At 46.8% G+C, this 15921-nt stretch overlaps 1 protein-coding gene and 1 long non-coding RNA gene across 13 annotated transcripts in view; one reads left to right on the plus strand and one right to left on the minus strand.

The window, feature by feature from the left end:
- Positions 1–10740: 10740 nt before the first annotated feature.
- Positions 10741–14442, minus strand: LOC110146407 (uncharacterized). Its single transcript, XR_002316540.2, has 3 exons — positions 14201–14442; positions 11782–11842; positions 10741–11046 (listed from the first exon to the last, which is right to left on the minus strand). It is a non-coding gene; the product is annotated as an uncharacterized lncRNA (long non-coding RNA).
- A 181-nt stretch (positions 14443–14623) lies between these two features.
- The window catches only part of BPTF (bromodomain PHD finger transcription factor), a 132263-nt gene continuing 130965 nt past the window's right edge, over positions 14624–15921 (plus strand). For 10 of the 12 annotated variants that reach the window (XM_070479764.1, XM_070479762.1, XM_070479767.1 and 7 more), the window contains exon 1: positions 14624–15477. In XM_070479764.1, the coding sequence (XP_070335865.1) occupies positions 14847–15477 (631 nt within the window). In that variant the 5' untranslated portion in view covers positions 14624–14846. The remainder of the gene's footprint in view (positions 15478–15921) is intronic. The other 2 variants (XM_070479772.1, XM_070479773.1) reach the window with 1 other exon arrangement.

A 15921-nucleotide genomic window follows, 5' to 3' on the forward strand; every position in this document is an offset into this window, starting at 1 on the left:
AAGAATTCTATTTTTTTCTAAAGCTCTTCTGGTGACTCTGATGTACATCCCTAGGGTGCAAGCTCTTGGGGTCCTAACCATTTACTGGTGAGATGATTGGTGATTTAGAAGGTTCCAGAAATGGAAGCCATGGTAGGCATGTGTCTGTGTATTCTGGACCTCTAAGAATGTGCTGAACTGTCCGCAGATTTTACAGTGAAGGTGGGTGGTGCAGTCGTGTTTCCCTGTGGGCAGAGAGCAGGGAGAGTTCTCTAGAGCTTGATTGATGTATTCCACCATAAAGAAGAAAGGTCCAGTGTAGAGGGTGAAGTCACCCACGTAGTCAGGGTATCCCCTTCATCCACCATGACGATGTGATGCCCATGGGCACTAAAGGGCCTGCAGAGGGTATATTAGCCCTCGGGTCTGTTGCTGTCAATCCCCAGCCAGAGTACCTGTGACCTCAAGAGTTCAGGGTTTCAGGGACAGTTTCCAGACCGCAGGGCCACCAAAAGTTCTTTTTTTTTTTTTTCCTTTTAAACCAACTCCTTTTTTAAAAAATTAATAATTTTATTTATTTGTTTATTTAGGCCGTGCTGGGTCTGTGTTGCTGTGCATGCGGGCTTTTCTCTAGTTGCAGTGAGTGGGGGCTACTCTCTAGTTGCAGTGTTTGGGCTTCTCATTGCAGTGGCTTCCCTTGTTGCGGCTCCCGGGCCCTAGAGCACAGGCTCAGTAGTTGGGGCACACGGGGTCAGTTGGTCCGAGGCGTGTGGGATCCTCCCAAATCAGGGATCGAACCAGCGTCTCCTGCACTGCAGGTGGACGCTATCTCTGAGCCACCAGGGAAACCCCACCAAAAGCTCTTTTGGACCATGTGCAGGATTTTGAATGACCACCAGCGGCATGCTGAGTAGTGTCTCATCTGATCCCAGCAGGTTCCAGCTCCCCGGGCACTGATGGCGATTCAGGTGGAAGAGGATCCTGTGCCTTTCTTGCCTTACCTTTGGGGAGACTGGGATCTCAGCCAGCTGTATGGTGGTCTTGCAGAATTGTTTAGACCACCAGCAGCAAACCTGGCGTGGCTGCAAAGTTCTCAGGCCATGGGGCTGTGGGCGTGGGACTTCCCTGCCTTCCCCAGCTTTTGTGACAGGATATCTGCTAAACAGTTTTGCTCAGCTGGCCAATGTGAGAATCCCAGCCTTTGAAGACTGTGATGGGGCATGAGAAGAGCCGAGTGTGTCTCGGGCACGCCTGGCTGTCAGGTGAAGGACACCCCTCCTTGAAGGCCACCCAGTTGCCTCGCAGTTCCATCTTTCCCACAAAGTCACTGACATCAGCCATCATGTGTTTCCTGACATGGGGTCACAAGGGGGGAAGTCACTTAGGCCGGGGAGTCCTTGAAACAGGCCGGAACGGTTGGCTTTGAGGATGTCAGGCCAGGCTAACTTCAGGAAGGCCAAAGTCAAGTTAAAAACAAAAAGTTGTTACTCTCTGAAACAAAATACACAGCGAGGCTGGTACCTGAGGAAACTCCTCTTTTCAGAGGTCAAACAAGGTGGCAAAGTATGGATGAACCACTTAGATTCTTGAGTCCCAAGAAGCCCTAGATTCTAGAATTGTATGGGGGGGAGGATGTCCCCAACCTAGAAGCCGGGATCCTTTGCCCAGGATTCACTGCCCAGAATGAACGTGACCCAGAATACCAGTCCGGGTCACAACACCTCAGTTCTGGAGATTGGCCTGGAGGTGGCGCCCTTGCTGTTGGTCTGGAACCGCTGGACCAACGCTTCCGCAGGTCTGGCCAAAGGATGAGGATGTCAGGAATTCCCTGGTTGTCCAGTGGTTAGGACTTTGCGCTTCCACTATAGGGCGTATGGGTTCGATCCCTGGTTGGAGAACTAAGATTTCACATGCTACTCAGTGCAGCAAAAAGAAAAAAAAAAAGAATGAGGATGCCACCCAGTGGAAGAGGATGCCCAGAAATCAAGGCTGGACCTTTTCATCAGCTCCTGAAGAGAGCAGAGGCATTGCCCAAGCCTAAGGCCACCGCCATGACTTCAAACTGCTCAAGACTTAGCTTGAAATCTATTTCTAACTCTCATTCCCTCAAATCCAGAATGATATAGATTTTAAGTACTACACTCCAGTTTCTTCTTTGAATGTAGCCTTCCCACAAATCCTTCTGTGACACATCTTAAACATTCTTCTGGTCAAGATGCACTTTGAGTGTTTCCAGGACAAAGATACATCTGACATCTACTAAGAAAAGCGTTGCAAATGGGACTAGGTTGAGAGGCCAGTGGTATTTTTGTCACCCTGAGCCCAGGAGCCAGGCTAGCCCCCTCCTCAGTTGTGTTGAGCCCCAGTCCCCTGGTGGCTCGGATTGTAGAGCATGCCTGCAATGCAGGAGACCCAGGTTTAATCCCAGGGTCAAGAAGACCCCCCTGGAGAAGGGAATGGCTATCCACTCCAGTATTCTTACCTGGAGAATTCCATGGACAGAGGAACCTGGCAGACTATAGTCCATAGGGTCACAAAGAGTCAGACACAACTGGCGACTAATACCACTACTATTATCAGTCCCCTAGTGGAGGGATCAGGTAGAAGACAGAAATACAGGCAGTCTGAGACCCCTTGCTAAATTCCAGGTTCTGTTCATTCATTTTTGGGCCACAGTCTGTGTCAGGGGATTCAGTCTATACAAATGGGTTGAGGCATGTCTATAAGACTAGCTCTTATTCCCTGCCTCTGTGACCTGGGTCTGGTTTTCTAAACACGGTAGAAGGTTGAGAATCAGCAAAGCAAAGTTCTGTCCTGGATGGTGGAAGCTTTAAAACTACAGTAGCGCTGGCTGAGGGCAGAGCCTCTGAAATTAGGTGCAACCTGGCCATGGCTACCCTTGAGGTCAATCCAGTTAGTGTGTGTGTGTGTGTGTGTGTGTGTGTGTGTGTGTGTGTTCCCAGAGCAGGGCAAAGCAGATCCTCTACTTCCAGCCTCAGTTCTCAATCTATGGATGCACTCTCCTAGCCAAGATGTGAGAGGCTTCCCCTCCACCAGCCTCTTATTTATTTCATGCCTTCAGCATCAGCTGGCAAATGAGTCCTATGTTTCATTTACCATGTTCCTTCCCGCCCCCCCAAAAAGGTCATTTGTTTTACGATCAAGCTAACATACATTCACTTTTGAGTAAAGCAAATAAAAGTTTAATAAAATTCTGAATCTCCTAAGACATTGGTTTTATAGCCTCCTGGCTGGGAAGGCAGCATTTGTGAGGGCGAGAAGATAATGAAATGGCTGAAATTACTGAGGGTAATTTGTAATTGATCAGGAAATAAAAATTTTCCATCCCTGCTCAGTGAAAATGACCTGTTAAGAAGACTAAATGGAGCGCTTTGAAAAACCTGTGCTTTTTTTTTCACTTCCTATTTACCAGGGCTGGTCAGGGAGCAGTGAGGGGCAAAAGGAGTAACTCCTAAGATAGAAACCCAGTTCAGAAAAAAAAAAAAAAAAAGATCATGTGTAGCTTTCTCCTGCAAACTAAATTCGTTTTCTACTGCCAGGCCAGCAGGAGCTGTGAATTTTTGAATGGGATGCCTGTGGTGGGGAGGGGCAGAGGCAACTCTGGGTAACTGTCCTGACAAGCTAAGAAAAATGACATTGGGTGTGGTTGAAGGTTGGCAGCTAGCTGCTTCGAGGATAAATATTCCCAGTGACTTCTGAGGACTCAGGAATAAAGGAATAAAAATCACCCTGAATATCTGAACGCATAAAAGCTATTTTCAGGAAATGCAATGCTACCTTGAAACATATGTCTCTTCCCAGTTTATTTTATTCTTACCGTTTTTGGTGGTTGTTTTTTCTAATCCTCTCTTTCTCTTCCTTCAGAATGAGATAGGTAATTGATTTGTTTATCAAGATGCTGGGTGATACATTTTTCACAGCTTTCAGGGAGCACAGAAAATCTAAAACCATTGTCTGGCAGATGCAGCTTTCAGCTGCAATCATCTTTATCATCAGGTAAGCCTGCTGGCATATGTTTTTCAAATTTTATTCAGAAGTGTTGTCTTTTACTGGTCAAGTAACATTCTTTGTGATTGTGTTATCCTAAAATAAAAAAGAATTTTTAGCAATGATCGAAATAAAGCTTGTTAGATCATTTTTAATGGTAATGAATTGGTTCCTGAAGGTTTGATTAAAGAGGAAACTAGGTCAGTTTAAGCAGAGTCCAAATGAGACAGAAAGAAAGTCCATAGAGGGGAGGGGAAAAAAGGAAGTTGTGGAACCACAGATACACTAAAAGAAAAAATTTAAAGAGTATAAAAATTAACCTTGCGTATTTTCTCTGGAGCTGTATATATGTAAATGTTAGAAAAGGGACTAAAAACCTTACTAATTGATAATAATAGTATCCATTGAGAGTAACTTTGTTGCTGAAAGGGTAAGGAGAGCTAATTAAAGAAGACAAAGCATTATCTATATATATTTTCTCATTCCTTGTACCAATTATTTACTTAAAAAAAAATTTACAGAGGCTTCCCTGGTGGCTCAGTGGTAAGGAATCTGTGTGCCAATGCAGGAGACACAGATTTGATCCCTGATTCAGGAAGATCCCACATGCCTCAGAGCAGCTAAGCCCACGAGCCACAACTATCGAGCCTGTGCTCTAGAACCGGGGAGCCACAGCCTCTGAAGCCCATGCACCCTAGGGCCCGTGCTCCACAACAAGAGAAGCCACCTCAATGAGAGCCCATGCACTGCAACTAGAGAGTCGCCTCTGCTCGCCCTTACTCGAGAAAAACCCTTGCAGCAACTAAGACCCGACACAGCCAAAAATAAATCATTTAAAAAACAATTAAAAAAAAACAATTAAAAAAATTTTTTTTTGTCATGTGATGCAGCATGTGGGATTTTAATCTCCAGCCAGGGATTGAACCTGGGACCCCTGCATTGGGAGCGTAGAGTCTTAGCCACTGGACTACCAGGGAAGTCCCCAACCATATTAACCATCTTTCAAGTGAAGAGTTCATTGGCATTAAGTACATTCACACAGTTGTGCAATCGTCATCCCCATCTCTCTCTAGAGGTCTGTTATCGTTACAAACTGGAACTCTGTTCCCACGAGACACTAGCTCCCCGATTTTCCTCTTTCTGTAGCCCCTGACAACCATCATCCCTCTTTCTGTCTCTATGAATCTGACTGTTCTAGGGAACTGAATAGCAGTTATCCTTTTGTATCTGGCTTATTTCACTTGGCACATCTTCAAATTTCATCCATGTTGCAGCATATGTCAGCATTTCCTTCCTTTAAAAGACTGACCAATGTCCCGTTGTATGGATATATCCATTCATCAGCTGATGGACATTGGGTTATTTTTACTTTTGGACAATTATGTTTGACTACAAACGTCTGCGTACAAGTTTTTGCATGAACACGTTTTCAGTTCTCTGGGCTATATACCTAGGAGTCAAATTGCTGGGTCATATGGCAACTCACGTTTAAACCTTCTGAGGAGCTGCCAATGTCCTTTCACAGGGCTGCACCTTTTCACACTCTCACCAACAATATATAAGGGTTCTAATTTTCCCACATCCACCAACACTTGTTGTTTTCCTTTTTTTAAAAAAATAAAAGTTTCAGCCATGCTAGTGGATCTCATCGTGGTTTAGATTTGAATTTTACGATGTTTTGTTTAAATCAGGTTGTTGTTGTGGTTGCTGAGTCGCTAAGTCGTGCCTGACTCTGCAGCCCCGTGGACTGTAGCCCGCCGAGCTCCTCTGTCCTCTACCATCTCCCAGTGTTTGCTCAGATTCATGTCCATTGAGTTGGCGATGCTGTCTAGCCATCTCATCCTCTGCCACCCCCTTCTCCTCTTGCCTTCAGTCTTTTCCCAGCATCAGGGTCTTTTCCAATGAGTTAGCTCTTTGCTTCAGGTGGTCAAAGTACTAGAGCTTCAGCTTCAGCAACAGTCCTTCCAATGAATATTCAGGGTTGATTTCTTTAGGATTACTGATTTGATCAGAACATATTAATTCTTTTCTTGTATAACTAATAAAAATGACTACTTAACAAAATAAGTGCATTGAATGTAAAGAATAAAACCTATCTAAGGCACTGTTACTGCAAACAGGAGATTATTCACTTAACTAACAGAGTTGATGGGTAAGTCAGAGAAGGGCTCAGGGCTGATGTAAACTACAGCTCTTCCTTGGGAGACGATGGGATGGTAGAGAGTCAACCTCCGAGTGCTTCAATGATAATAATAAAAAACAGACTTTCTGGGAACTCATGTGACCAGACCCTGTATTAAATGCTTTATGTGTATTTTTTCATTTAGACCTTAAACAATCCTATGCAATAAGTACTATTTTTATTTTTGTTTCACAGCTGAGAAAACTACAGCTTAGAGAAGTAAAAGAAAATGCAAATTACACTGTTATGTTGTGGCCCCAGGACTGAATCCAGGCCTGAATGACTCCTGAGTATTAACACTGGACAGTTCCATGTGACTTTGCATGCACTTCTCAGTGTTCTTCTATTAATAGAATAATAAGTAATTGTAGGATCATAGCGATTACTATTATCCTTAAACTTCATTGTTTGCTGAGTTGTAGGCACTGTACTGGTTTCCTCATGTGCATTCTTTTATTTAATACTCATAACAACCCTGAGATGGGTACAGTGGGGCTATCATCCCCATTTTACCTATGACAAATAGAGGTCAAGAAACCTGCCCTAGATTAGAGTGGCCCCTGCATATTTAGTCTTCTTACTGTTTCCTCAACATGCTGGGTCCACTCTGTCCAGAACATTCTTCGGATCGTCAGCAGATGGCTTCTTTAATGTTCAGATTAGAACTAAAATGTTGCCTGCCCACAGAAGCCTCTTCCACCCCACCCAAAGTAGTACTGCATATACTTCAAGCATACAGTAGGTGCTCTGTAAACACTGAGTAAGTTAAGGCATCCACGGACCTTCTCACATCCCTAGATTTGCTTTCCTTGTTCCCACAGTCCAGTCAGCTAGTCTGCCTGGATCAAATCCTTCCTCCCTTCCTCCCAGCCCCTGAGATATCACCTTCTCTGAGCACATACAAGACCACCAGGGCTCACCCATCAAGTTGTTCCAGTCCCTTCAGTCCTGTAATAATCCTTCACTCTTAAGCTACCAATTGATTCTCCTTCTGCACATTCAACAACAGATCTCTCGTCTCTACTCCATTCTGCTTGGGTATGTTGGGAGGAGACACATAAGTGCATTTCTACCCTGGGGGGGTGCTTCCCCCACTTGCAGGTGGAACAAATGTGTAAACAAGTAAATATTAAATCAACACAGTGGGAGAAATGCAAACGAAAGACACATGTGATGACTTGGGCAATGCAAACAACCAGAAATAAAGAGATACATATGCAAGGCTTGGGGAGGCTCAGTGCAGGAAACCCAGGCAAGCAACAGTGTGGCCCTGAACTAATCAAAATTCATCATCAGCATATTTAAAAAGATGTAGAGTGGTGCTGGTTTCAAGTCCTGGCTTCATCATGCACTGGCTGTGGGCAAATGACATAGCCTCTGGGCTCCAATTTCTACCTAAGGAAAATAATATCTGCTCCACAGGGATGCTTTAATATAGAGGAATAAATGAGATAATATCTCAAAATGTATATGCTCCATCAATGATAATTTTAAGTTACTATTGAAAAACATTTTAATACAGAAAAACCCTTTTAGCACAAAGATATTCATGAAGTGTTATTTGTAATAGAAAAAAAATGAAGAAAATTCAGAATCCTCTTGGAATAGTATGAAGCCATTAAATTGTGAGAATGTACTGTAGAATTACAGATACAAAAGCCCTAGACAGGGACTTCCCCGCAGCCCACTGGTTAAAACTCTGTGCCTCCAATTGAGGGGGCACAGGTTTGATCCCTTGGTCAGGGAACTAAGATCCCACATGTTGCATGGCAAAAAAAAAAGACAAAATTGTGTATGTGGTGTCATCTTGGCCATGTAATTATATTCCAAAAATCCCCTGGCATCTCCAGCTTGTGGGTTTAACCCAAATTTCTCTGCCTCATTGCCTCCACCTGCTCAGGCAGACCTTTGCAAATGTTCTAGGGGCCCTAGGGAGTAGCTAGATCATGTCTGCTTCCCCCCACCACCCCAATATTCATAAGATGTCTATACTTATAGACTCAGCCATTCTTTCCAGATCTTCTCTGTTTACAGTGGGCATACCTCCATGGTGGGGTGGGGGGACCAACCACCAGGTTTGCCTGGACTTGAGAGATTTCCTGGGATACAAGATTCTTATGTGTTAAAATTGGGGAAGTCCTTGGCAAATTGGGATAAGTTGGTGACCCCATCTTGTTGGTAATCCCATTTCTTTGGTGACCCCATCTCACTGCCCAGAATACTTGCAAAGGTGCAAGCATTTTATGTAGGTACCCAAATGACATTTGTTTTCTCAGCTGGAGCCAGGCTGTGTTCCTCCCTAAATGAGGACTGATAGGTGAGCAAAATATTTGTGTTTAAATTCAGAGGATTTTTATCTCTGGTACTAGGGAAGTGAGTAATCAAATGGTTGCTTGAGAAATAGGTGATCCGAGCACAAGTTTGGACAAGAGATGCTGGCTTGGAAAACACGAGCTTCTTGGGTGGTGACTGAAGTCACAGAAGTCAGAGAGAGTGTCCAGGCAATGTGTAAGCAGGACAGAAACCTGAGGATAATGCCATTGGAGCTAGGAGGTGGAGGGACATGAGTCCACAAAAGAAACCAATAAGAGTGGTCAACGCAATCATGGAAAAGTTAGATTTGAGGTTCGCAGGTCCGGGACACAGTCCTCAATCAGCCCTTAGCTTCCATTTGGCTATGCCTCACTCCAAAGCCGGTATTGACTGAACATTCACTACATCATCAAATAGACTTCTCTTCCATCTCTGAAATGCAAATGACTTTCCAAGGTCTATATGAGCTGTTCTTTTCTCTCTTTGCCCTGTCTTTCATAGTAGTTTAATTTATCCCTGGGGCAGCTGTTTTCATCTCAAGGAGGCTGGCTCCCAAATTATACCTTCAGTTTTAATCTTGTGAGAGCTTAGGTCCACATTTCAAACTGTCTCCAAGACATTTCCAACTCATATTCCCACCAGTAAGCCAAATCCAGCCTCCTAAATAAGAAGCATCACAGGATCATAATCATAGATGCTAGCATTGGAAGGAACCGTAGAGATGGTCTAATCCAGACCTGCTGAACCAGGGAGCTATGACACACACCAGCGCACAGTGAATGAGGTCTGGATGGTGGGGGACGGGGATGTTCATCCTCCCAGCCCCTACAGTGACTGGAGCCTCTGGACCAGTCACTCCTGTTCACTACAGCCTCATCCTCTGATGGTGTTACATGGGGGCGCAGGGGTGGGGGGGTATTGGTGGTGGTCTGAGACTGAGCAAGAAGCCATCATTGACAGTCAGATGCAGGGCACGAAGTTGCCTAGATAGAGATGCTGGAGGAGTTTGTGTCCCAGGTACCCAAGGAGCAATCTGGCAGGTAGGAAGTTGTGAATAAATGAGTGTGTGTGGTGGGGGTTCTGGTGCTCACAGCTCAGAAACTCCATCTTCATATACTTCTATGTTGGATAATCTTCTCTATTTGTGGCTGATGTGCCACAAATGATGTCCAAACTGTGAAGTGACTAATGTAAAAGTGTCTGTGTTCTGTAAGCAGGGGCTTCATCATTGTTTTGAAATACTAGCTATGAACAAGTCTGACTGGATCGAAAATCCACAAGAAATTTTAGAAGCACGTTTGTCATGAAAGAAAAGGGAGAGCATTAAACATAACTTAAATATAATTTCTACTGTTGTGAGTGGTTATAAAAGATGGTTTAAATTTCTTTGTATCACCTACTGCTGCACAGTTTCTTGTCATTTAACGAGATCACTGTTCAAGAGTCTCAATCAGGAATGAGCTATTTAAAACACATAGCTGAGAATATAAAATTAGATACCAGGATTCAAGTTTCTCATTTAACAAAAATTTTTTTTGTAAAGTGTTAACAAATTTTCTATTTATTGTCTTCTCCAGTGTTCTTGGGCTTCCCTTGTGGCTCAGCTGGTAAAGAATCCGCCTGCAATGCGGGAGACTTGGGTTTGATCCCTGGGTTGGGAAGATCCCCTAGAGAAGGGAAAGGCTCCCCACTCCAGCACTCTGGCCTGGAGAATTCCATGGACTGTATAGTAAATGGGGTCGAAAAGAGTCGGACACAACTGAGCGACTTTAACTTGTTAATGCTATATTTTTAATTTTCATTATAATTGTATTCTATAAAGAAAACATTTTATCACACTCAATAAGCCTGTCTAATTTTCACTGGGTGCTGTAATGTGAAAGGGTTGTAAAGTACAGACCTAATCCTGCCCCCTTAACTTCTATGTGAGGAAACTGGGGCCCAGTCAGGGTGAGTTGTCTAAGGTCACAGAGCTAATCGGTTCCTTCCTAAACCAGCTCCTGTGCTGACTTTCTGAGTCTTAACTGCAGGTCTGTAATACATCATTCCCCAAGCTCTCCAAGTCCAAATTAAAGCACGTTCACTTCTCTCTCTGTGTTGTATCTCACCCAACCTACAGTCCTTCTCAGATCGAATCAGCCCTCCACTTTGTGGGAGCTGACATACCAGCTCCTTGCCACATCGGCCTTTGATTTGTAAAAACACTGTATCTTTACTGCAAAGTATTTTACTGCAAAGCACGGTAAAGCGAAGCATGATAAAGTGAGATATTCCTGTCTGTTTATTCCCATTTTACTGCTGCTCCTCTCTCAATTCACATCCATGGCTTTATGGAAACTCCATAGTCTAGGTGACTAAGCAAGACATTTGAACTTGGTGTAACAGATGGTATCAGCTGGGAGTAGACTGCTAAGGTGTTTTAGTTGCAGTTGGAGGTAGTCTTGAAAATGGTCCTGGAAGTGGCATATGCTGTGAGTTGTACTCTTGGGTTCTCTTTCCCTTGAGAAAGACCACACCAATTCATGGGCCCGGTGGGTAGGGACTTAGGCTGGTGACAAGGCAGTCTGGGAGAGAGGATATAGACACAGATGAACCTTTCAAAAATAGACTTAGGAAGCGAGAGTACTTGCATCCTATATGAATATTTATCAAAATGTCCCCACTGCTAAAGAAGCCTTAATAAATTAATGAACAAGATGACTGATCAGGTGGATGAAGCTCTTTCCTAGTCAACCTTTCCCTAGCCTGCTTATTGGAGTCATGAGCTCATCACATGCTTCTCCCCGACAAGGAGTATCTGACCACTGCCACTGCAGAATGCCCATTTAATTAACAGAAGGAATCATTATCATGTATTAATTCTATCATGGTAGGTACAGTGAGTCAACCTCACTGGGAAGGGGTTTACACTGAATTTCTCCCCCCCCCCCGCCCCCCAGCTATGCTTTTACCATCCTCGACTTAAACGGGTTTACCAAATACCTTATTCACCACCATGGTATCTTATACATTATGACATCTGTCTTAGTTCAGACTGTTATCACAAATTACCATAGGCTGGGTGGCTTATTAACAACAGAAATCTATTTCTCACTATCTGGAAGCGGGAAGTCTGGGATCAGGATGCCAGTGTGTTCGGGTTCTAGCGAGAACCCCCTTCCAGTCTGCAGACTACCTGTTTCTTACTATATCCTCACACACAGAGCAGAGATGGGAAGCAGGCTCTCTCATAATCTTATGAGGGCAATATTCCCATTCACGAGGTCTCCACCCTCACCATCTCACCTAATCCCAATTACCTCTCAAAGACACCATATCCTAATACATCACGCTCAGGGGGAGGATTTCATCTTGTGAATTCTGTGGAGACACAGACATTTAGTCCATAACAGCATCTGACTAAGGAACTAACTTTACAGTGAAGTAAGAAGCTGGCTGTCTGATGAGATTCACTGACCCCACTGTGAACCCCAACAACCAGAAGCATCTGACTTTAGGAAACAGTGGAATGACAGAGAATGCATGCCTACTGCACCAGCTGGAAGCTAAGAGCTTGAGAGCTAGGATTCTATTTACAATAGTCCCTGGGTATCTTCCGGGAATTGGTTCTAGGACAGCTCTCCCCACACCCTCCCACCCCCAGATAACAAAATCCAAGTATGCTCAAGTCTTTATATAAAATGGCATAGTATTTCATATAATCTACACACATTCTCCCATATACTTCAAATCATCTCTAAATCACTTATAATAATGAGAATCTATTTGAAAATAGATTTCCTCCGCAATTAGATTGTAGACTCTGAATGCTGTCACCATTTTAAATATCTTTGTATTTAAGTACCTAGCATTGTACTTTAAAAGAGAAATTAATTTCTATTTGGCTGTGCTGGGTCTTGGTTGCTGCAAGAGCGGGGCTTCTCTCTAGCTGTGGTGTGTGGGCTTCTCACTGTGGTGACTTCTCTTGTTGCAGAGCACGGGCCCTGGGTGCCCGAGCTTCAGTAGTTGCGGTGCATGGGCTTAGGAGGCCCAAGGCATGAGATCTGGGACCAGCCATAGAACCTGTGTCCCCTGCATTTTCTTTTTTTTTTAAATAATTTATTTTGGCTTTCTCTAGCGGTGCTAAGTGGGGGCTACTCTTCATTTCAGCACACGGGCTTCTCATTGCAGTGGCTTTTCTTGCTGTGGAGCTAGGCAGAGGGGCTTCACTAATTGTAGCACGTGGACTTTAGTTTTGGTGCATGGGCTTAGCTGTACTGTGGCTTGTAGAATCTTCCTAGACCAGGGATTGAACCCATGTCCTCTGCGTTGGCAGGGGGATTCTTATCCACTGTACCACTGGGGAAGTCCCTAGCACTGTACTTTATTTATTTTACAAATGTAGTCTTTATTTTCGATCGTGCTGAATCTTCCTTGCTTTCCTCTGGGGTTTCTAGGACTGTACTTTAAATAGTGCAGGATACAGGTTGCAAACTTGGAGGTTCTGGGCTATATCTGAACTGCATTCATTTGGATCAATCTGAAGTATACTTTCTTCATCGACAGTTTCCAACATTTAAAAACCAAGAGATTCATGTGCAGTGCACATGTGCACCTTCAAAAAATTTGAAGATTTGGCCATTTCGGGCCCACATTCCTAAAGCTGCCCTCTTTAAACAAAACTCAGGGATTTCCATCTGTGAAAAGTCCACACCTTGCCCACTTGATTTACTTTCATTAATTACCTGGTTCCTGAAGGCATATAAGTTTGCCACCCTTGTCGTTCAATGGAACTATTAATATATTGAATAAGTGAATTTGGCCATTTATACTTGTATGTTCATTTTCATTTCACGTATGCATTCTATCCTTCTAACTCCAATGTAATAATTCACTTGGGGAATAGAATCCTGTTAACACAAATCACTTCTTTGTGGTCACATGTTTCAAAAATATTAATACATTACAAAACACAGTCTGGGTCTTAGCCCCAGACCACTTCGAGTTGAGTCTTCGTTTTGGTCCCTGGTGTTGGTGGTTTTAGTCACTAGACTTAAGACTAGCCACTCTTTGTGAGCCCATGGCCTGTAGCCTGCCAGGCTCCTCTGTCCATGGATTTCTCCAGGCAAGAATATTGGAGTGGGTTGCCATTTCCTTCTCCAGGGGAGTCTTCCCGACCCAGGGATCAAACCCGGGTCCCCTGCATTGCAGGCAGATTCTTTACCAACTGAGCTACGAGAGAAGTCCAGCTTTGGTCCTGGGATGCCTAAAATTTCATCCTCATGATTCGTCCCCTGGATTTAGCCGAGACTTTGTTACTTGTCAGGTAGAGATTAAAATTATTTCCCGATACAAACACCCAACATTTTAAAGTAGATATTAGGACAGAAGTTATCCTTTCTACAGCAAGGAAGAAATTAGAAAGCTCTTTCTGAGGTGGTCGAGTTTCTAGCTGGGACACTGGCAAAGGTGGAGGAGGCTGGAATGTAGTTGCTTTCTGAAGTTTATCAAAGGCTTTTTGGGAGGGGGTTTTATCCCGAGTCTCAGAGCGACCCTCCCTCTGGGCCTGGCAGCTGAGGGCGGGGCTTCTAGCACAGCGCCCCCTCCAACCCCTCCCACCCCTCCAGCAGTTATTGGGATTAATTTCTGGACTCTCCTGAGCCAAGCGTTCGGAGTTTCACACTTCTGGGGGCTCGTCTCACCGTCCCCAGGTAACTTCCCATCGTTGCTGGCGCTCACCTGTTCCTTCTGTCGCTGGAGTTGCACCCCACCCCACCCGCCGGCGCGATACCCTCTCTGGCTCTCTCAGCATCACTTTCCCCAAGGGGACAGGACGGGGACAAATTTGGGGGCTTCCCTGCCCTCGTCTCCTAGCGGGGGAAAAGGACACGCGGGAAGGAGGCCCCGTGAGTTCAGAGTCGGCAGCCGGCTCCCGGGGCCGTCACACGGGGCACTTCGCGACGGAGAACCCCTCTCCTCACAGCCGCCGGCGGCCGCGGTCTAGCCAAGTCGCGCGGAGGCGCCCCGGGCTCCCCGCCCCCGACCCGGCGCTCCCGCACTCCCCCTAGCGGCCGCCGCGCGGCCTCGCTCCGTCCCAGGCTCGTCGGCGGCGCAGCTCACGTGACCGCGCTCCGGGCCTGCGGCCGCTGTCGGTTCCCCCAGTCACCGAGCGAGAGGGAAGAAACAAGATGGCGGCTGAAGGCGATCCGGAGTGGGGCCCCAGCAATTCGGATTGAGCCTTCTCCCTCCACCCGCTTCCGCCGGCCGGGCCCCTCCCGCCCGGCCCCGCGGGCCTCCCCACCCGGCCCCGGCGCCCCCCACCGCCACCCCTCCGCCCGCCCCTCCCCCCTCCGCTTTCCCTTCTCCCCCCCGCCTCAGCTCCGACATGAGGGGCCGGCGGGGCAGGCCGCCCAAGCAGCCCGCGGCTCCCGCTGCGGAGCGCTGCGCCCCGGCCCCGCCGCCGCCGCCGCCGCCGCCGCCCACGTCCGGACCCATCGGGGGGCTCCGCTCGCGGCACCGCGGCAGCAGTCGGGGCAGGTGGGCCGCCGCCCAGGCTGAGGTGGCGCCCAAGACGCGGCTGAGCTCGCCCAGGGGGGGCAGCAGTAGCCGGAGGAAGCCGCCGCCGCCGCCGCCGCCGCCGCCGGCCCCCCCCAGCACCAGCGCCCCGGGCCGGGGGGGGCGAGGAGGCGGGGGCGGCAGGACAGGGGGCGGGGGCGGCGGCGGCCACCTGGCCCGGACCACCCCGGCCCGGAGGGCCGTCAACAAAGTGGTGTACGATGACCACGAGAGCGAAGAGGAGGAGGAGGAGGAGGACATGGTCTCGGAGGAGGAGGAGGAGGAGGAGGACGGCGACGCCGAGGAGACCCAGGATTCCGAGGACGACGAGGAGGATGAGATGGAGGAGGACGACGATGACTCCGACTATCCGGAGGAGATGGAAGACGACGACGACGACGACGCCAGTTACTGCACGGAAAGCAGCTTCAGGAGCCATAGCACCTATAGCAGCACTCCAGGTACCCACCCAGCCCGGTTGCTGCAGACTTCTTCCCCACCTCCTCCCCCCTCCCTCCCCCCGGCTCACTCCCTCTCTGGTCTCCCCCCCACCCCCACCTCCCCCCACCCTCCAAACGGAGGGGAAATGCGACGGCCCATCAAGTGGCAAAAAACTAGATTTACAAGAGGAAAGAGGCGCATTGTTCAAAATGGAGATTGCATTGTTGCAGTTCGCAGGCCACACGCTCGCTCGCTCGCTCGCTCTCTCCCCTCAACCCCCTCTTTTTCCTCTTAAAAATGTGTGCCAGTGCAGTGTCTCCACCGGGCAGAGTTGAAACTTTGGCACACACATATCCATTGCATTCATTTTTCTCCCCTTGTTTTGGTTTGGTTTTTTGGAATGAAAGAAGCCTCTTGTTTTTGCAAACCTCTTTGCATTTCTAATGTGGTTTCTTTTAGATTTT

The sequence above is a fragment of the Odocoileus virginianus genome, chromosome 17 (assembly GCF_023699985.2).
Source record: "Odocoileus virginianus isolate 20LAN1187 ecotype Illinois chromosome 17, Ovbor_1.2, whole genome shotgun sequence".
NCBI classification, from domain to species: Eukaryota; Metazoa; Chordata; class Mammalia; order Artiodactyla; family Cervidae; genus Odocoileus; species Odocoileus virginianus.